The sequence below is a fragment of the Melanotaenia boesemani genome, chromosome 6, assembly GCF_017639745.1.
Source record: "Melanotaenia boesemani isolate fMelBoe1 chromosome 6, fMelBoe1.pri, whole genome shotgun sequence".
Lineage (NCBI taxonomy): Eukaryota > Metazoa > Chordata > Actinopteri > Atheriniformes > Melanotaeniidae > Melanotaenia > Melanotaenia boesemani.
Genome location: NC_055687.1, coordinates 16198576 through 16219718, shown reverse-complemented (window position 1 = coordinate 16219718; position 21143 = coordinate 16198576). Strand labels below are relative to the sequence as shown.

At 39.6% G+C, this 21143-nt stretch overlaps 3 protein-coding genes across 10 annotated transcripts; 1 reads left to right on the top strand and 2 right to left on the bottom strand.

Moving 5' to 3' along the window:
• Positions 1-16: 16 nt before the first annotated feature.
• Positions 17-3202, top strand: cdca3 (cell division cycle associated 3). The gene is made up of 6 exons (XM_041986914.1): positions 17-95; positions 654-808; positions 896-1016; positions 1095-2000; positions 2081-2148; positions 2756-3202. The coding sequence occupies exons 2-6, from the start codon at positions 677-679 to the stop codon at positions 2846-2848; spliced, it is 1320 nt and encodes a 439-aa protein (XP_041842848.1). The 5' UTR covers positions 17-95; positions 654-676; the 3' UTR covers positions 2849-3202.
• Positions 3203-3481: 279 nt separating this feature from the next.
• On the bottom strand, positions 3482-10258 carry gnb3a (guanine nucleotide binding protein (G protein), beta polypeptide 3a). Of its 8 annotated transcripts, none has more exons than XM_041989286.1 (10): positions 10010-10258; positions 8228-8408; positions 7281-7401; positions 6970-7115; positions 6672-6735; positions 5481-5643; positions 5335-5401; positions 5047-5248; positions 4733-4949; positions 3482-4626 (listed from the first exon to the last, which is right to left on the bottom strand). In XM_041989286.1, the coding sequence occupies exons 3-10, from the start codon at positions 7335-7337 to the stop codon at positions 4520-4522; spliced, it is 1023 nt and encodes a 340-aa protein (XP_041845220.1). In that variant the 5' UTR covers positions 7338-7401; positions 8228-8408; positions 10010-10258; the 3' UTR covers positions 3482-4519. The 8 variants fall into 8 exon arrangements, with proteins under 8 accessions (XP_041845220.1, XP_041845224.1, XP_041845226.1 ...); XM_041989290.1 differs by having other exon boundaries at positions 7281-7355; XM_041989292.1 differs by lacking the exon at positions 8228-8408 and having other exon boundaries at positions 7281-7355.
• A 2226-nt stretch (positions 10259-12484) lies between these two features.
• Positions 12485-21095, bottom strand: p3h3 (prolyl 3-hydroxylase 3). Its single transcript, XM_041987235.1, has 16 exons — positions 20547-21095; positions 19778-19962; positions 19386-19544; positions 18844-19036; positions 17756-17887; positions 17532-17674; positions 17334-17423; positions 17200-17252; positions 17036-17115; positions 16826-16953; positions 16647-16742; positions 16403-16553; positions 16138-16255; positions 15755-15830; positions 15512-15652; positions 12485-14978 (listed from the first exon to the last, which is right to left on the bottom strand). The coding sequence occupies exons 1-16, from the start codon at positions 20839-20841 to the stop codon at positions 14808-14810; spliced, it is 2211 nt and encodes a 736-aa protein (XP_041843169.1). The 5' UTR covers positions 20842-21095; the 3' UTR covers positions 12485-14807.
• Between the last annotated feature and the right edge of the window lie 48 nt (positions 21096-21143).

The window sequence follows — 21143 nt, the reverse complement described above, 5'->3', positions numbered from 1 at the left end:
ACCCCGCCATTTAAATGTTTTAAAACATCGAGTTCCTGTTTATCACTGAGTGAAAGGGACTTGAGGTGCTTGTCGCGTGGATTGTTTCTATTAAGGTAAGTGATGGATTATATATAAGCTTAATAAATGCAAGACATGTATATACTGAGCATAAAACTCGTAAGAGTCAACAGCACCACCAGTTCCCCTGTTTTAATGATGAAGGTTACCATTATAACCTTTGCTAAGCTGCTTTGTTGTTAGCTTACCAGCCAACCCTGTAGCCAATATGAAAACTGTTGTAATGGAAAGTTGAAAACGTGGAAAAAAGAAAAAGATAAAATATCTGATTTTAAAATTTTGAATGATGTTAGCTTCATGTATATGTATAAATAATTATATTATTATTGATGTTAGTAGGTTATTTTAAGTTTAGGGTTTACATTTTGATCAAATGGCTGTGCTGATATCTTGACTTAAGGCCATATCTGTGAAATTACCGTGGTGAAATTAGTAATTGTGTCAATGATAATTTTTATAGTTATTTTTATATCTTGTTACTTTACTGTGTTGCAGACCTAATTGTGTCATGTCACATGTTCTTACTGTTTTTTTTTTTTTGTTGTTTTTTTTTTGTTTTTTTCTATTTCTTTAATGTTCTGGTTATGTTAAAGCATTATTGTATTACATCAACATCATGGGAACAAGTGAGAGCAAGATGGCTGTAACTGCAGGGATGAAACCGGAATCGGCCATCAAAAAAAGTCATTTCAGTCAACTAATGGATCCACGTTCTCCCTCAGCTGTCATTAATCGAACACCCATTCAGGTATATGAGCCAACGTTTGCTGCCAGACGTATTGTAGACTCTGGGAGAGCATTCAGGTTGATCGTTTGGATAATTTGGCCTTTTTAGGTTGGTGGGATTGAGTCCAAAACATCTGCTGAAGTGAAAAGTGAGTGCCACCTGGCCTTCATTGATCCCCGCTCACCTACCATTGGCATTATTCGCACACCTGTCAGAGATGTCATGAGGGGTAAATATTTTGCAAATAACTTTTGGATGGTTTTTCCTCATTTAAAAATGTCTGACTTTCTGCTGTTTGTCCCCTCAGCAACAGTTGGGTCTTTTGCTCGACGTCTGGGCATGTTATTTCACAATGAGGCAGAAGGCAAAGCCCCAGAGGGCCCTCAGAAATGCTTCAGTGATGCTGTGGAGGAGGATCTTGGTGGTGAAGAGCTAGCTTCCACCAAGCCCCTTCTTTCTTCCCAACTGGCCCAAAACTTTGGCTCACTAGCTGAACATGCTAACCTCCTGGCCAGCCCTGTTCTTTCCCCGCTGCAGACTACGAATGACTCAAGCCCCTTTGTGTTTCTTGAGGCACCTCAGGTGGAGGTGGAGATAGAGACTGAGGCAGATATCAGCCTAGAAGAGGCAGAAGAAGCAAGAGAGTCTCCTCTTCACAAGAGGCTGAGCATGAGCCTGATAACATGCCACGAAGGAGTAACCTCATCTCAGATCTATTCTGAAGTGCACAATGAAAGTGTGGAAACACTCACACAAGGTGTAGATCACTCCTATGCCCTGCCTTCTGTCACAGTTGAACCAGAGTCTCCTGAGCCTTCCCTTACCACTGACACAGATAATTCCCCAGTTGAGGAATCCCCTGTGCAGCCTGAGGAAACAGAGAAAGTACCCATTTCTCAGGAAGCTAAAGCGCTCCAGAGAGGGTCATCTTTGCTTCCAGAATCTTGTCTGTCAAAGCCACCCACAGTCTCCAGCCCAGAGCAGCCGCAGGCCTGCACCGGTATCCGCTGTCCCGCCTTTGACATTAAGAGCCCCAGTCAGGTGGAGTTTAAGCCACAGTGGTTGGGAAAAGGCTTTGGTGCCCCTGGGTTAAGAGCCAGAGGAATGCAGGGACTCAGTGGAAAAGGAGGATCATCTCCCCTCGCTGTCCGTGTGGCAGTCAAGAATGTAACTAATGAAAACAAAGGACAGTCTGGAAAGCTTAAGCAGAAAGGTGTGTAATAATTTTCCTAATTACGTACTTTTTCATTTCATAAACTTTTTTGCTCACAATTTCAATTCTACTCTTTTTAGGTACTGAAGGCCGCTCCCCACTACAGATCCTTAAAGAGGCCAACTCACCCCGGGACCAACATTCTCAGGTATACATATAAATTTGCTGATTTGTAGCTGTTTTTACTATAACCCCATCTTTACTCATTGAAGCAGTATCTGGGTACATTTAAATCCACAGCAAGCTGGTAATGGTGTTTGCATGAGCTGCATATTGGATATTCCATTAATATATATTTCCATTTACATTTTGCATAGTAAAATGTCAAAGTGTCAGGGTTCTAGCTCTGAATTCATAGGTGCTGCTTTCTTTTGTTTCAGGCCAGGTGTAGGAGCAGAACCCATAAATGCACCAAGACATTTTTACATTCTGTCTTAATAAGCCAGTGTGCCCTCCATGTATTGCATGTTGCAAAAGGCTTAACAGTGCAATTAAGTCTAAATATCTGCATAATGCAAATGAGAATATAATGTAGCTTCATTTGATTATTTTCTTTATAGCTTAATTGGATAATTGCTCACTGCAATAATGACCTCATTCAGGTTAAGGTGATCATAAAATGCTGTTTCCCTATCGATGTCTTATTCAGAGTGAGGTTGTAATTGGGTTGGTTCTGGAATATCCCTCTGCATACACTGCAGTCTAACACAGCCAGTAAGTTAACTGAAGTGATATTTTTGTCTTTTATTCCCCAGATGAAGTTGAAGGTGTCCACCCAAGACAAACAGAGGTTTGGACAGATGGACCGCAGAGTGCAGGCAGTTTCTCTGGATAAGGAGAACAGATAAGGCGCTGCAGTAACCCATACAGACTCTTCCCATTTTAGATTTCTTAAAAATATATATTTTATGTGTACAATTTTCATAAATTGATTTTTTTGTCCTCTGTGTGAGTGTGTATATATGTTGCTTTCAATTGTTGCATACTGCAGTTTTCTTCTGCGTTTGGTTATTGTCTGAATATAACAGCAATTTGCATAAACATGCCGGTTTTTAAATTTAAGACTAGTTTGTATTTTTTCCTCAATCTTATTGGTTCTTTTGTTTTTCTTTGAGAAATTTTATAGCGTTGTCTCAAATGCATGAACTGTAAACCATACTTGTGTTTATTTTTTTCACCAACTTAATAAACGCTTCTTGTCACTGCAACAAAGGGATTCTTGCCCAACTCATTTTAATTAAGGGGCAGTGTAAGCAAAGAGCAACAGCCCTTGAAATTAGAGATTTCATGTTTGTATACTTTCTTCCAACCATTTAAACTTGTTAAACAACTCTAAATGCAGTTGAAGTATACTGGAGTTGTCACTTAAATTGTACCTAAAAGGTTTTGCTTCAGCAGAAATGTAGTTTTAATAGACATGTTAAACACATCTTGATGTCAACTTGCCAAAAATGAAAACTAAATGAAAATGAGGAGGCATGTGATGCAGAAACCCATCTTTATTAGACATTATTGCTTCATTTTGCACAGCATGTATCAAGTTTTGAAGAAGCAGCCCAATTTTTATGGTAAAAATTTGGATCTGTATATACACAAACTGTGCAAGTTCACTTGTTACCATTCAGAGGAAAATGTAAGCAGATATATACACATTCAGATGTTTGCACACAATTGTCATCATCCATATGACACTCATACAAAGAGTCTTGTCCTGAGACAAATTGGTCATCTTTTTAAGTGCTTAGTGAACCATGAGATACCGTTTTACTATCCCAGCTGTCAGTTCAGCAGTTTCCCAAAAGCACTTTGCAGGTCTAGCTATTGAGGGGTCCGGCCAAAAAACAAGGCCCAAAATCCTGGTCAGCATTGTCCATCAGTCACATACATAACAAACACTAATGCAGACATCTGCAGACTATGACTTGATTTTAAGTAAATTTAGAAAATAAAAAGAAAATAAGTGTAAATATCTAGGGAAGCTACTAAAACTAAGAACAAATAATTCTGAAACATGAATGCAAAACGCTCATCTTTTTCATATGGTGTAACCTATGGTTTGATATAAAACAGCATATTTTAGAGCTTGTGTGACCCTACACAGGCTGCAACTTGACACATTAAATTCAGTTCTGTTTGTCCAGTGTCCTACCATTTCCTTTTGGCATCTGTTCTCAATGGGTGAATGTTGAATTGCTGCGATAAATGTGCATCTTTCATCCACTTGAACCATAGTATAATTAACTATAAAGAGGAATGATATTCTCAGAGCCCCTTAGCTTTTTTGTCCCACCCCAAATTCCCCTGTTATGTGAGAAGAAAAGTGAGAGTGCAATGTGACGGGGAGGGGAGAAAATCTTTGCATTAAAACCCCTCTCCAACATTAGATAGGACTTGGCACAATTAAGTTACCCTCTTCTCACTCTTTGTGGCTCCTCGTCCCTCATCCCTCCCTCAAAATCTTCATTTTCTACCAGGCAGATATTAACTGCATTCTGTCTGCTTGCTGGCAAGGAACAGACTCAGTTCCATATCTTCAGGAAGCTGTCCCAGGATCCTGTGCAACATGCCATGCCATCTGCAGATACACCAATGCAGCTCACTCTGTTGTCATGACCGGCCAGCACACCTGCACAAAATACAAGAAAAAACATGATCTAAACTTTGCAAAGTGACCCTGAAAGACTTCTGCTATCAAAGGTAGCTTCATCGCTTTGGCCTCCACTTATACTCACCCACTCTCTCAGCTTTTAGTGTGTCCCAGATGTTGACATTGAAGTCATCATAGCCAGCCAATAACAGCCGTCCAGAAAGAGAAGGGGCCAAGGAGGTCACCCCGCACATGATGCCAGAGTCCTGGTAGGTGATGAGGTCCTGGTCAGCTCGTAGGTCATACAGCTTACAGGTGGCATCATCAGATCCTGTTATCACTGCATTACCGTTGGGGAAAAACTGGAAGGAAGACAAGTTGTTTTAAATTGGAATTAGTTAGACAAGAAACAGTCACAACTCTGCCTAAAACTGAGATGGAACTCCTCCTCATCCTCACCCCAATGGCATTGATGTCACTCTCATGACCTCCAAAGGTCTGTCTGCATGCTCCCTCCCTGATGTCCCACAGCTTAGCAGTGAAGTCACATGCTCCTGAGATGAAAAACTTAAAGTCTGGGGACACAGCCAGAGACATGCAGTCTCCCTGGTGTCCAGCAAAAACTGTCTTTTGGGTCCCAGTCTCAATGTCCCAGAGTACACTAGAAGGAGATGAACCAAGGACAATATTCATGCCAGTTTTAAATATGGAGAAGGGCAATATAACTTTACATTCCTACTTTCTTACCAAGTACAGTCGCCTGAGCTAGTGATGATCTCACTGTCACTGAGGAATCGACAGCAGGACAGGTAACCTGGGCGACCAAAGAAATGCCACATGAGGCACTTCACGGCACAAGTGAAAAATATGAACAGCAGATTGTGTTTTCTTACCAGTGTGTGCTGCCAGTTCACGCATCACTTTTACATTCCCATCCTTGCCTTTGAGGTTGTAGATGGAGCACATGTTGTCCAGACCTCCACATGCCACAAGGTTTCCTGAAGGTGCGTAGGCACATGTCATCACCCACGATGACTTCAGGGGGATGGCATTCACCTGGGTACACACAGAGGGGAGGTTTGTTTGTTATAAAACCTGAACAGTTCTGAAAATGTACTTTATTGCAGACTTCAACATGGATACTATCACAATAAAAAGTTACTCATTCCCTGCAATCTACATAAACCTGATCAACTCCACTTGCATACAAATACTTCCTAAATATTCTATTTGATATATCTATAATGAGCTCATACAAACATTGAGTCCTTTGTACCTAAAACAATCATCAGTGATCTTACAAAGTGTTGAGGACAGCAGCACAGCACCACCTTTCCTCTTGCTCTCTGTATATGAAGATAGATTTTTAACTTCTGGCCGATCATCTCTATCATGGGCTCAGTCTCAAAAGAGTGTAAGCTGTGAGCTTCCAAAAGTTAAGTTTTCAAAAAGTTTTCCAAATTACATTTATAAGTATTTGGGATAAGCTTTGGTTACATAGGTGGGATGTGCAATAAATAAGTCCAAATAATACATAAATATAATGTTTTTACTTACAGAAACACACATATACTGTTTAAGTCCAAAAATGTATAATCAATAAATTAATTGATGCGATCAAATGGTACATGCAAACTTGGAGAGGTTACTTCTACAAATTTTGCTTGCATGTGTGTTGACTCAGGAGTGTAAATATTGAATAGAACAAGTTGAGCTACAAGGAAATAAATATTTTAAATCTGTTAATGCCCAAGAGCTGTGATGTGTAATGTTAAGGCGTATTACCATTTGGTGCCTGTTGCCTATTACATGCAGATATTTCCTTGTTAACTTGTGAGGGAAAAATGTAAACTGGTACAAACTGGTGCCTAAAGAACACCTAGAATGAATAAAACAAAACACTTGGTGCTCAAAACAAAACCTAATCCCATGTTTACAGCTGTCTGTAACGTTGTTGCTTACTGAGGTGTTCATTTTTAATTAATATTATAGAGGAATGCTTTTTCTAGGAGCTTTAATGTTAATATGTGAATGTGAATGTTAAAAGCAAAATTAATAAGACTCCACTTTTATTAGTTTCCTACCTTGTTGGTTGTGATGCTGTCCCACACGATGAGTTTTCCATCTTGTGAGGCACTGACACACAGCCTGTTGGATTAACATGGAATGAAAATAAAAAGGAAAAGGGAAAGATAAGGATGAAACCTTAAAATCTAATAATTATGAGGCACAAGCTGTGTTTATCCTGATTTATCCTCACAAGACCGTCATGCATATATCAGATCTCCTCATTCTAATTTCACTCATTTAAATATTAAGCGTTTAAGAGTTTGGCTTTTATGTGATACATGTAGGTGTTCTCGCAGTGTTTTGTGCCTTTACTTAGAGTCAGTGGACCAGTGCATTGCATATATCTTGGCAAGGTGACCCCTTAGCGTTTTCCTGGTCTTCATCTGGACACGCCCCACCACAGTGATCCCAGCTGCTGCCTCCTGCAGTGTGGTGTCCTGCACGGCCTTACGAGCTGCCTGTGGAGCACAGACACAAACAGAGATGGTCAGGCACCCAACAGTAAATAATATGTAGTTTTTAAAGGGCACATGTGCCATAGAGAGAAGCAGTTTGCAGAAATCACATGGATGGTCATATTGGTCTTTTGACTCACCACGTATGATATAGAGAAGCCTACTCACAGTGATTTGGTCTTTGAGACTGTCTGCCTCCTTTCGCAATTGCTCCATTTCACCCATGGCGATGGTTGTTAGGCACTGTCACCAACAGAGACAAGGAGAGATGTCAGCAAAGCTGGTAATCCTGAGATGAAGGAAGAAGAGAGGAGGGTAAACAATATTAACAAACTTTAGTTGTGAAGAAATCATAAAAAAGCCATGAGTAATACCCTTTATTTCCCAGCTACAGGACTGCCTGTGCTACCTTATGACTTCATGCTCAAATTTTACTTGTGCCTACCTCAACTTGTTGTCCTTCCTAGTGCCAGACTCTTACTAAGTGCTATTTTGCAAGTCAAACGAACCTTCGTCTACTTTGCAAACTTTCGTGAATGCGCAGGAACTTACAGAGAAACCCGCAGGACACACCCACATGCACACACATACACACACACACAGGTAAATTGTATGATATCCAAGCATGAGTTTCACAGGGAAAATTTGTTGTACAGATAACGTGACACTTGAGAAAACACATCCTCACCCCGAATGTACACACAAACCAGTATGTCCTGTAATAACAGCATAAGTATATCAGTTCTTTGGCGATCGCCTCTTAGTTCACAACAAATTCATAACACTGATAGGGGAGTTTGCGCCACTTAACACTCTGCTGAGCTCTCACCTAATGTTGATGGCTATTAAATTTTGTAATGTTATGATTAAATGGGCAATGTTTAGCAGTAAACCAATCACCTAATGGTCAAACTCATACAGTGTGATAAATGTAATCAAGGCAGTCAGATTCTGAAAAAATAGAGCATAGAGTAATTCAAAGGGGGAAAGCATCATACAACACCACATCTATCCTTCTCAGAAACACACTCCTCTTTCTGTTGTACACATATAACAAATGACTTCTCTTTTATGAGCAGCAATGAATAATCAAAATATTATTTCTTTTTTCTTACCTTAAAAATCAGTAGCAGGGAATACTTGCGTTGATTTTATTGAATGCGTCCCTGCAGCAATCTCTCACTCTCTCTTTCACTATTTGAATGAGTGTCGCTGTCATAACACATGACCAAGAGGATTTGCCTTTAATTTGTTTAAAGTGAAATGGAGGGGAAGGGAGTGAAGGAGGGAATGACCCTAAGAGAAAGAGACCTGATTTAATTGCTTGCCAATGGATTCTATCTGTAATGCTAAAGTGAGTGGATGATAGCTTGAAACATGCTAAAATAAAATTAGATTTGATTCAGAGCATTTATGGTGCTGCAGTGCAACAAAACATCCCAGCTGCTTCCCTAAACGGCTGATGGCTACACTGTCTCTGAAATTGATAACGAGGGATTTTTATGCCTTTGTTCCAGATGGGGAAACCACACCAGTGATGGACACTTCAGTATTTTAGTTATAATGTTGTCCTTTTGTCATTCTGTGCCTGGGACATTGGCCATTGTTCAGTGATTAGATGAGTGCTAGGAGTTGCTGGATAGTGAAGTGCATTAGCACAACCAGAGAGAAGAGGAGACTGAGAGAGGGGAGGCAGGGAGTTAAGGGGGTGGAGGGTAAGAGGCGAGGTAGGAAAGTGAGTTTTAAATCCTACTGGCTGAGATTTTAAGGGAAGCCTTTTGAATCAAATCTGCTCTCATCCGATTATTGACTGCTCTTTACATCTGGATAAGAGATGGAGAAAGGGATGGGGGGGCAGATAGTGGGATGAGAATAAGGGAGAGAGCAGAGAAAGAGCGCTCTGGTGAAAGATGAGGGCTTTTTCATGGGACTGGGCCTCTCAAACTTGAGTCTGAGCAGTGAATTGAGCGCTTTGCTAACAGCTTCTGACCAGCTGAAAATCAAAGTCTTGTATTCTTGCACCAACTTGTAAAAATGATTATTGAAAGCTGTGAATATGGCTGTTAGTGAGTTGTTTAGAAAAGACTTAGTAATATAATATTTAATGATTAATGTTTCTGCATCTATAAGGCAGATGTGGGAAAAATGTGCATTTATAGCCTGGATGGATTTAAGCTAATATTACATTTTTATGTACTTTTCACATCACATGTAAATGTACTTTTCCCTAAGATATTTAATTCATATAAGCAGCCATTCATACTTGAATATTTTATCTATAAGTGTTCCTCAATATCACCACATACAGTGAAAACAGAATTTAACTTATATATTCTATAATAGAAGACTTTTAAAGAATTGTGCAAACAGAGCTTGTGCAATAAAGTCTAAATAGCTACAGTTTGAGACTCACTTTTACACCAAGATTAAGCATCTAAAAGAAAACAACATAATGCAGTTTTTTCATGCTATCTTTCAGTATTAAAAATCACACAACCAAGGGAATTTGCTTTTAACTCAGATTATCATTTCATGCGATAATACCAGCTTTGTATACTGCTCACTTGTAAATCCCTTTGTTGTATGTGCTATAAAAAAGTTAAAACACAAATAAGAGTAATAACTGAGAGTCACTGTAATTTTGGTATCTTCGTAACATAACATAAATATGTCCTAATGAGTGTGCTGCACTTAAAACATCAATAACTATTCGGTCTCAGGATGAATCCGTGTAGCAGTTAAAAACTTCTCATCACATTCAAGAATTTTTGCCATATTAAAAAAGATGCTGTTGAAATGTGATTTCAGGCTTGAGCTCAGTTTTTGACCTTTGAATCTGACTGAACAGCATGACACAAACTGCACACACTCAATACTACACATGACTGCCCACTCACCAATCGCAGATGCCTCTACAGGTGATTTGGCGAGTCTTTAATGACTTTTCCTCCAGCAATCTTCCTCAGGTTGTTGTCATAAGTTCAGCCCGTGTCTTACTACAATTTCCTCCGCTCATTCACTTTTGGTGTCACACACCGTGCAATGTTTCTCTGTCACTCAGTCCACCGCTCCTATGAGGAACAGATGAGGATTGGAGGGATGAAGGGAGATCAGTGATGAGGGGATAAAACCTGGGATGGACAGAAAAGAGGGGTGGGAGGGGGGAGTGGGAAGGGGGTTAGTGGTGGTGAAAGAGGCAGAAAAAGAGAGGAGACTTTGGGAGACAGGGTACATGGCTGAGGGGTCACAAAACCTGAATAGGGGTGAATCAAAAAGTAAGAAATGGAAATCAAGGAGGGGAGGGATTAGGAGGATTAATAGAGGACCTGGAAACATGGCTTTTTATGGTCCTAAAGCAGCCTTTTTAAGATCTGTCACAGGCAGGAGGGTTTGTTTTGTAAATCTGAGATGAAGTTAATGTTGGAAAGTTGGTGGGCTGAGATGGAGACTGGTAGAGCAGAGATCAGACCGGGGAGATAGCAATTTAACAAATGTCTGTAACATTTGGAGAAAAAAAAGTGTTTTTACACGTAATAATTACTGTGCAACAAAACAACCAAGCACAAACTCATATACACATATACACTAACAGTGCAATACATATGTATTACTTTAGGTGGCTACTGAACGATGACCTTTGTCCTTTTAAATTATCAAAGTATATTTTTGTTCTCTTTTCCTTTTAATTTCCAAGCTAATGTCTCGCCTGAGTGGGACCCAAAAGCCACCACAGGGTCCATCTGCTTAGTCAGAATACGCCTGTGTTTTGCTCAAATTCGGCCCTGCTTAGTCATTCAAACAAAACAAACTCCAAAGATTAGAGTTCTGCTTATAATTATCTGTTTGGAAGAGTGCACTCTGCAGGTGTTGCACATTATCTAACAGTCAGTCACCTGTACCCGTTATGAAACAGCACAGCTTGCATCCTGTCTGAGTCCAGGGACTACATGTAACCCAAAACGTCCTGGATAAAATCCTTGAATCAGCTGCTGAAGTGGCTTTGAGTGGGTTATTGAAACCATTTTTCACTGGTATGTTTAATCCAGCTGAAGTGGAATTCCTTCATAGAATCATGGCTGCCGACCTTTACTGATTGTTATTAACAGCTACACTTGTAGCAATAAGCTACAGGGCACATAAGCCATAAACTCCACGTTTACACACTATATGCAATAGATTACAGTAGATTAGACAGCAGATTAGTTGAAGATTATTTCACTTTATGTTTGTTTATTAAGTAAATAGTTGTGTATTGAATTCTGTTAACCCATATTCTTCTATTTACATAAATTTTTACTTGTTTATTAACATTATGAACTTAATATATTTGATAGTTTTCTCATCAACTTAATCTAATTGTATAAAATAAATCAGTTTTGCAATATGTGCCTGCAGCGTATACCAACAGAAGGTGGGACGAGGAAAATTTAGGATGAGGGATTAGGGAAAAAAATTGAAAGTGTTCCAAACAAATGATGTCAGCAGGTTATCATGATTCATCCATGAAAAAGCTCACTTACTGTGAGGATGGGCAGACAACCTCCAATTTCTCAACAAATGTCTAAGAGTGTCTAAGCTAACTCTGAAATACAAAACAAAAATTGAAATCAAACTGTTTGATTTCTTTACAGGAAAGGCATTGAGAATACTTTATTTCTAATGCTTGTTGCTATGCAGTTTAAACCAAATTAAATTAAGTTTGCATGCCCTCCCTTTGCCTGCATGGATTTTTGCTGGATACTTCATCTTCCTTCCACAATCCAAAAAACATACCGTTAGTGGTGATTGTAAATTAACTGTGGATGTGAGTGTGAACATGTGCTGCTGTTGGTTTCAATTTGTCTCTGATATGCCCCTGACTTACTCTGCCAGCTGGAACAAGCTCCTTGTGACTGAACAGGATCATTTGGGTAATGAAAATGGATGGATGGATGGATGGATGGATGGATGGATGGATGGATAGATGAATGGATGGATGGATTCAATGCACAGGTAGTGCTCAGAGAGTAAAAGTGAACACTTTTCTGTTTTTGTGTGTGTTTGTGTTCAAATAAATTTGACCAGAGAAAACTAAAAAACAAACAATAATATGCAAAGTGTCAGTGAGTCTGTCATCTACCATGTTTATTATGCTGTTGGACCTGCTCAAGGGTTTGTGTGTGTGTATCTGTCTTCTGTTTCTTTACAGATATATTAAAAATAGAAAATCAGTGAGGTATTGAGTACTCAATGTAATACACAGTGATCCTGACACCCTTGAGGTATCATTCTACTGGTTTCCATTTACTTTCTGCTTTTTCTACACAGCCCTGATACAGCTGCTTTAAACAGAGTGATACAAATAAACAAAATCACAATAAGATTAGATATTATACATTTTAAATCTTTACTAATTCCAGAAATGTTGCAGAAAAGTTGAGCTTCCAACAGGGATTAAGTTTCATTGTATTTTCTCAAGCAAATCTTTTAGATAAAACATTTAATCAAACACTCAATCACACAAATAATCAAACAGCATCACTGCACCACCAACAAAATATGGACTTTTGTTTGCACATTTGCCCACATATCCATTTCTGGAGCAGAAAGAGCTTGTAGTGTGCTAATGTGTGTGTTGCCTACTTTCTGGATTTATACTATGATGCAGCGAGGATAAATTCAGCTCTGGGGTTTAAAAGTGTTGACCTCTGCTAACTCAACCGCAGTAACGACAGCAGCACTGACCCTGGATTTGGAGAAATGGGAGTTTGGGTGGAGAGAGCTGTGAGATGGAGCGTAAAACAGAAAACCAAAAAGATAAAAAAGGACTTTATAGCAGACACATGTACAGACAAAAGCCAGGATAAAGACACACAGAGAGAGAGTGTTTGGAGAATACTATTAATGGACCAATAATGTTTTAATATATTATAACATTTGTTTTTCATTCTTTTGAAGCTATATTAAAACAAATATATCATTGGCCTTACATTTTCTTCCCTTTTACTATTTAACATCTAAAATAATAAACATACTGAACTGAAAAAAGATAAATAAAGGCACAGATGGTAAATAAAGGGAAAAAGATGAGTATCTCCCTGAGTACGGCAGGACTTGGACACCTATTGTTTTTTTGTATCAACGCAGTCTTTGTACAATTGAGGCCAAAAGAGGAGAGCTTATTTTGTTGGGGATCTCTGACCTCTTGGCCGCATTTTGAATAAATGGGGTACAGAGTGGCAGTGGGTGGGAGGGAATGGATTAAATGACAAATGCATTAGCCACAAGCAACTGTTGTAAAATGAAAACAGAATAAAGACAAGAATATTGAACCTTAATAATACCACTGAAACTCCCCATTTAGTTTCTACACCTCTAAATAATGTAAAGCATCATTCAGGGTGCCAGAAATCACCAGAAGATACCTGAAAAGTGTTGTGAGCTACAAACAGTAGAATGGTTATCATGTAAAAGTCAATCAAAGGATGAGTGATCCTGTCACACTACAAAGAAACCCATCTCCAATGGCAACCGGATGCTCTGATTTCAGTTTCATAACCACAGGCCTTACATAATTTCTGCTAACAATATGAATTACAAAAAGATGACTGTATTCTGTAGTGAATTTGATGCTTTTCAACCAAGAATGCAATTAGAGTACAAGACAGTTGGGGTGCTTTATGTGAGGATATCTAACATGCATCATGGAGACATAACACCTACTTAAGTGAAGATTAATGCAGTTTTTTGGTTACTGCATGGTTTGAATGTGCATGAGATAGGGAAGAGGTTAAAACCAAGGTTCCATTAAAGAGGGCTGTCGACCCAAATCTGCAAGGGGATTATAACACAGGGGGGAGTGAGAGTGTTAATATAGGCCATAAACAGCACTTGACTGAAATGTACAAGATGAGTGCAGAGGAAGGGCTGTAAAGTGGCACTGGTTGTAATGGGGAGGATGAGATGGAAGTGGGTGGGTCGAGTGTCACACCACTGGATGTGTATGATTAAATGTTCTACCCCTGGATTACTATTCCATATTCTAAATGGGAGATTTTTAAGCTTCATAAACAAATGCACTCATTTATGAGGGATTAACAGTAATCTCTCTTTTTCTATCCTTTTTTCCCCTGCGCACCTCTCTCTGTCTGTCTGTTCCCTCCTCTCTCTCTTACTACCTGAAACCATAATTCCTGATACTCACAGTCACAGCCTCTTCAGTAGTGTTGTGTTGCTGCCAAATATTATGTCTCAACATATTCCTCTACTCTAAACAGGACCAAATCAGCAGGCAGTTATGGACTGTGTGAGGTAATCGCTTAATAGACCATACAGCCTTGCTTTACTACCCCTTTTGACCTCACTCATGGTCTAATCCTCTCTCTGCTCGACCACTTTCATACATTTGAACACTGATAATGAATCATTAATACATATTTTATTCTCTGCATTTTTTAAAGTCTGTAATTGATCTGGAAGAAAAGTGATATCACAAAAATGGCAGAACATTACTTTTCTCATTTACCCTCAACATGTACAGTATAAATAAAGTATATACACATCAAGTACAACTTGACATAAGAAGGCAGCAACTTAACAAGTAAAAAATTAAAAATCATGTAAACATGGAGTGGGGCACTCAGATGGGATGGTGGGCTGTATCATTAGAATGAATGAAGGTATTTTTCAGTTTCAGTCTGCCATGTTTGCTCCGGCTCACAACTCATCTTTGCCCCCCGTCACCCTGCCTCTTTCTCTGCTCCTCTCCTTTGGTGCACGACTCCGAGCGTTACGGCCAGCTGTGGAGCTGCCGTCCGGCTCCTCCTCGTCCTTTTTCAGCACACTCTGTCCATCTACTGACCACATAGCCTCTGCCTCCTCTCGTTCCTGCAAGAGATGCCACATGGACCAAAGTATTAAATGTTTTTTGTAGTCATAATCATACAAAAAAAAGCCCCATTTGGAAGCTGGTTGCTTAATCTAATGATATTTAGTCTGTGTGAAGTTGCTTAAACTGATTAGCTAATATCAAAACTGTTTTTTGCTCTACTGATGAAAAGCAACTCTTCAGTGGAGCTCCTCTATTAGATCACAAAGAAAGACACTAAATTTCTTCCATAGTAATTCTTTAAACTGATCATCTAAATTTTGACCAACTACACTGCTTAATTACTATACGTTTTGACCTAGCTTCTATATAATGATTAATTGTTTACCAGGCAGATGCATCATATGAGTCTAAAGGACAATGGCTTGGCGGCAGAACAGGCACTGTAAACGAGCATGAACATGCAAACAACCAACAGATTTGCATTGTGCTCCAGCTGGTGTTATTATCCAACACCGGCGTCACGACATCAACAAACAAAACTGCAGGCCCGAACTGTGGGGGAGGAGGTCTATGCCGTCATAATGCTCACCATGTCCCTGTAGAGCTTCTCCTTTGTAAACCACAGGGCCAGCGCGCATCGCCGGCCACTGGTCACAGCAGTAACACCATGGGGATTTACTGGACCCGAGGAAAAGCCCACCAGTCGACCACATCTGGGCTTTACTCGAGCCTGTAGACATGAGCAAGCGTAGAAAAGGCCAATGTTGAACAGGCCTTGCAAAACTATCTCAAATGAGATTTAAATCTGGCACTTAGCAACAACGTGACTCACTGTGACTGTCTTGGCATCTCTTTTAGTGAAGAACAACTCTCCGCCATCAAATTTATCATTCAGGTAGAGAATGGCACTGTGAGACAGAGATTAGAGGTCTCTTACTGTCAGCCATAAACAGTCAGAACTTGGATATACTCATGATAAAACCACATGTGCAATTGGTCAGACTGCAGGCCTATTTAGTTAGACCTTCCCAAGCATCCTCTAGTTACCTGCCTGTTACCTGAAGAAGAGCGATGTATGAGAAATAAAGGTAAAATCACTAGATTAAATGCAGTTTTGTAATACAATAATATTGTATTAGCTTGAAAACATCTCAAAAGCATGTAAAAGCAACATCTTAAATGAATTACTAATTACTGTGATTATTTGTAACATACCTTAGGTCTCTGTGTATGAACGCTGGTGGTTCCCTCCAGCACTGATTGGTTTCTGGCTCAAGGAGACAGTTGTCAACGTGGACAGGGTGAGACAAGTCCATCCTTCCCTCCTGGTCACCTGAATGGGATGTAAATAAAACCAAATATCTGCTAAGTATAGCAACACATTTGAGGTCATTGTTAAAATGGGGACTTTGCAATATTCTATTTATTCTAGAAAATAATAATAATGAGTTCCCTCAACAAAGAGCAGTAATTGCAATACCTGCAATAGCACTGCGACACACCAGATGTGTAAATGCGATGAAAAGTCCTGAGGGGCTCCTGAAGTAGGAGTGTAGCAGAACTCTTGTTCTTTCACCCAGCTCATGTAAAAGCTTGGCGTCTGACTGGTTCACCAATCCGTCCTGAGCCAACTGTGAAAGGAGTGGAAGTGAAAGTTAAGAGATGTTGATGGGTCAAGAGGGTCAAGATCATTTTGCTTCTTACACGATCTCCTTTTCACTCACCTTTACAGCCCTGAGAACAGTCAGACCTTCGAACGTCTCATGAGGAGTGTGTGGAGACCGTCGTCCCCGGTAACCATCTCCAAGTGATGCTGCAACCTGTGATATAACGCAAAATATAAGGGAATATAAGGGAAGCTGAGTGTTTTAGAAAGAGCGGTTATTTTACCACAGGAACTTACAGTTGCTAACTGCAGTATGTTGTCACACTCTTTCTCAGTCATGACTCCATCAAGGACAACTCGATTGGTCCCGTTCAAAGCTTCATCGTCCTTGGTGATGGTCACACCCACCTGAGGAACTAGGCCCCCTGTCAAGAGAACAATTGGGACAGGATGAAACAGGGAAAACAAAATCTTCTGTAGAAACAAACAATGAAATTATTGTTTCACCTGAGAAGAAGCCACTGTCATCCACTTCTTCATGTTGCTCTCCTTTTTCTATCTTCTCATTTATTGTTTCCTTTTCAGCTCTAATAGGAAAAACAAAAGATATTGCCCTGATTTTCCATTCAATTACACTCACTTCCAAGTCAATTTTTCTCCATTCGCCTCACCTCCATTTCTCCCTCAGTGATTCAGGCACAACATCCTCTGGAGTCCAAAGATCCTGCAAAGAAGGTGATTGATAAAATTAATAAAAAGAAATGTTTTATAGCTATCATTCTTAGCATTTAGCCTCAGCACTTACTGGGTCAATAAAGTTGAAGTCAAGGCTCTCCATACCAAAATACAGCAACTTCTTCTCCTGCAAGGAGTGATTGATGTATCTGACAATCTCCTGCATGACAAGTACACACAAATGAAAAAAAGACTCATTTAAAAACTTTCCCAGAGATGTTTATGGATGTTTAGAGGTTGGTTCATTTTATAATAGACAGAGTGGCACCTGAGCAGGCTGTGTGTCCTGTGACTCTGCAACTCCCTCTAGTGTCTCATAGTAGAGCTGCAGATTTTCTAAGGAGCCCTTGTCAGAAGGGTAAAACAGGAGAAAAGAGCGCAGCGTCTGCAATGCTCCACTAACATCACCAGCTGTTGAAAAGCAAGAATATAACATAAGGAAAATAATTTTATCATACTGAGGGATTGTCTGTTTGCTTTAAAAGTTCTGACCTTTAAACTGTGCAATGTGAAGGTGCTCCAGCTGCGTGGGCAGGAAGTCCTCCTGAGCAGAAATCCTTCCAGGTCGTGTGGCGATCTGAGGCACACAGGACTGCCGGCATGAGAGCAGGGAGAGCGACAGAGCTGGACAGAGAAGAACAACGTTGTACATCCTGGAGTCAGATCATTCAAATCTAGTAGATTCATAAATAAAAATGTGCTACACAAAAACAGGAATTTACACTTTTTTTTCCACCGGATTTATGAAGCTGAACATGAGTTCCACTCCCCATACTGTATCTAGCCATAAACAGATAACATTTCCTTCTTTAACCTTTTGCATATTAAAACACTATTTGAACCACAAGTTATTAGACCATCACAGATTCACAACAGAAATCATTGTTAGAAATTATTTTTGTACAAACACATTAAGATTCTCCACTAGTCTTAAATCATGGCCATTAGCTGCAGCCATTTATAGTGCCCCTAAAAAACACAGAAGTCTATGTATATGTATACAATTAAAGCACACATGAGGTATGCACATCCTCATCATACAGCCTACCTCTCTAAATGCTACTGTAGTTTGTGCGAAGCGAAGGGCACATGCACTGTTTTTGTCTGTCAACATTGTTCACACATCTGGGCTAGGGCTGGGCGATATGAACCAAATCTTATATCTCGATCTTTTTTTACCTGAATCACGATATACGATATATATCTCGATATTTTTTTTTTTGTCAAGTAACCAAAAAGACAGTTCTAATTTACAGCCTTTAGTGCCAAATATACTTTTATTAAGGATCAGCAGCACATTAAAACAGCTGACCTTTATATTAAATTAAATGCTCCTAAAACAAAATAAATTAAAAATACTTTTCAATAACCATAACAAAAATACTGCTGTGCAAAATGGAAAACAGAAGATGCTTTTAACTCAAAACAAGCTATCTCGATATAAACGATTTTGCTTCCTTCTATACTGCGTCTGATACAGTCTCGATATATTTGAAAATCTCGAAAATATTGCCCAGCCCTAATCTGGGCCCTCTCTATTTGTTTTAAACCGACAAAAAAATGTCACATTTTTCTCTCACCTGCAGCCTTTTCAAATGCTCCGTCAACACTATCCTCTCCTCTGTCCTCCGGCAGCCGCTGTGGGGAAACTTCACACTGAACCCTGCACTCCTCTATCTGCCGCAGTGTTTCTTTCACACAAGCCCTCCATTTCTCTGCTGCCTGCACCCAGTCTGAGGAGGCCTCATGCTGGAGTGCAGCATCATACAGGACCTGAGTTTGATGACACATAGGGAAATTAATATGTTTACATTAACGTTAAAGATGCTACAAGAAAATAAAACTACAAATGTTAAAACATAAAAAAGAAAAACTGACTGATCACTTTTTTTATCCAAATATGATCTGAACAACAATATATTCAATACTGGTAATGAATAGGATAGAAGTTTCGGCCATAGTAGCGGATCCATTAAGTAATTTCCCCTCATTATTACTGACGCTGTAATTCTGGATATAAAGGCAGAAATATCACAATCACCTACTGTAGCAATTTAGAGTCGTCACTACACAAAATTGTCACTACAAAAAAAGTGCAGAGTCATCACTGTTCACTCCTCACCCAGTGTTTCTCATTCTCAATCTCCCGGTCCAGGAAATTGTCCTCAGTCACACCTTCCATCCGCCTGTACTTCTCAATGTTGTTCCTCATCTCCAGGTGACTTGGGTTGGCCACAAAGTAGGTATGAGCTGCTGATGCAGCCTTCTGCAACTTTTCCAACTGATGTGGAGGACAAGGAAAATCAGTGCAGTCAAAAATTTTTATTATTTTGATATAAAATACAGCAGATACCTGCATTGTAATTATGGTGAATAAAAGCACAAAGATTAACCAGTTTACATCTAAAATGAATTTGAAATTAAATAATGTAAGAACGTTACAATTAGAGGTGTGAATAGCTTATCAAGCTTCTTAGACCTCAGACCCTTAAGACTCCTTGTAGTGCAGTTTACCTTGTAATATGTGACTTGCAGAAAGTTATAGGGGTTGCGAATGCTGAATTCATACTCTATGTCAGTAGAAACAGGGAGCTGTCCTGTACGAGTGATGGAGCGTCCCATACAAAACCTCAAACACTCTGCTTTCTGCTGAATCCAATCCAAGGCCCACAGATCCCACAGACTGTTGTCCTCAGAGTCTAACAAAGCAGAAAACATGTTTGGGAAATAACATTTAATACACATTTGGCAACCTTTCCATTCTTTTATTGACCATTCCTCAACTTTTTACTTTTATATCTGTTGTTGGTATGACATTAAAATTTTTACCATTTTTGTCATAAGCAACACTAAAACTAATAAGAAATAAAATTAGAGTTTGTGAATTAATGATTACTCTTAATAAGTCTTTGTAATGAGGCTAACAGATTTAAAGGCACAGTAATAAAATAAATCAATCCCACTTTAAGGTGAAGGCCAGCCAGTGGTCCTACCAGATCAAAATTAAAATTCAAAGTATCTCTGTTACACCAATTTTGGATTGAGCAGACAAATTATTTTCACTAGATGTCTATCAAAGATGTCTTTAAATGAAGCATTTTGTTATGGAAAAATCGCTGATTAAAGTTAAACTGCTGTTATCTCAGATGATGCATGCTATGCATATAGAATTGAGCAACTAAATCATGGTGCTCCATAACCTAAAGGTAAATTTTGTCCACTACGTGCTCATTTGGATTAACGTTTTACTGTCTCACATTATAGTCGTAACCTTTTAACTTACCTAGTTTATTGAGAGCGTCTCTCCCAGCTGCCACACAGTCATCGTAACACTGCCTGCGGACTCTTAGCAGTGCCTCCTTAGTTACAATAGATTTCTCCAGCAGCTCTGCAGCCTTTCCCCACTCCTCTCCATAATATGCGCGCACCCCGCTGTAATACAGAAAATCATACGGCTGCAGGAGTGACAATACATTAGAGCTGCCGCTCACCAAAACTCCCACGGTAAAGTTAAAAAATACTAATATAACCACAGGAAATGCCACGTATACAGTAAAACGTTCATAGTGTAGCGCCATGGTCCAAAAAACGAGCCCCGTAGAGGAGACGGAGTAAGAAGAGGAGGGACTTTGGGTATTTAGGCAACGAAGGAGAGTCCAATCCGGAAAGATTCCTCCCACTGAAAGAAAATAATGTGTCCACTGCAGCCAGCTGTTGTCGTCAGCATCTCAAGTGATAAGGCTGTTTGTGCAAGTTTCGCTGGTTTGTTTAGAGTCGTTTAACTCAACAAGTCGACTTCGGAGTGTTCGAAACTGCAATGCCCCTTCTTCGCCGCCAGAGTGAGCCGTTTTGGGATTAACGGAAGTTACCGTAACTGTAC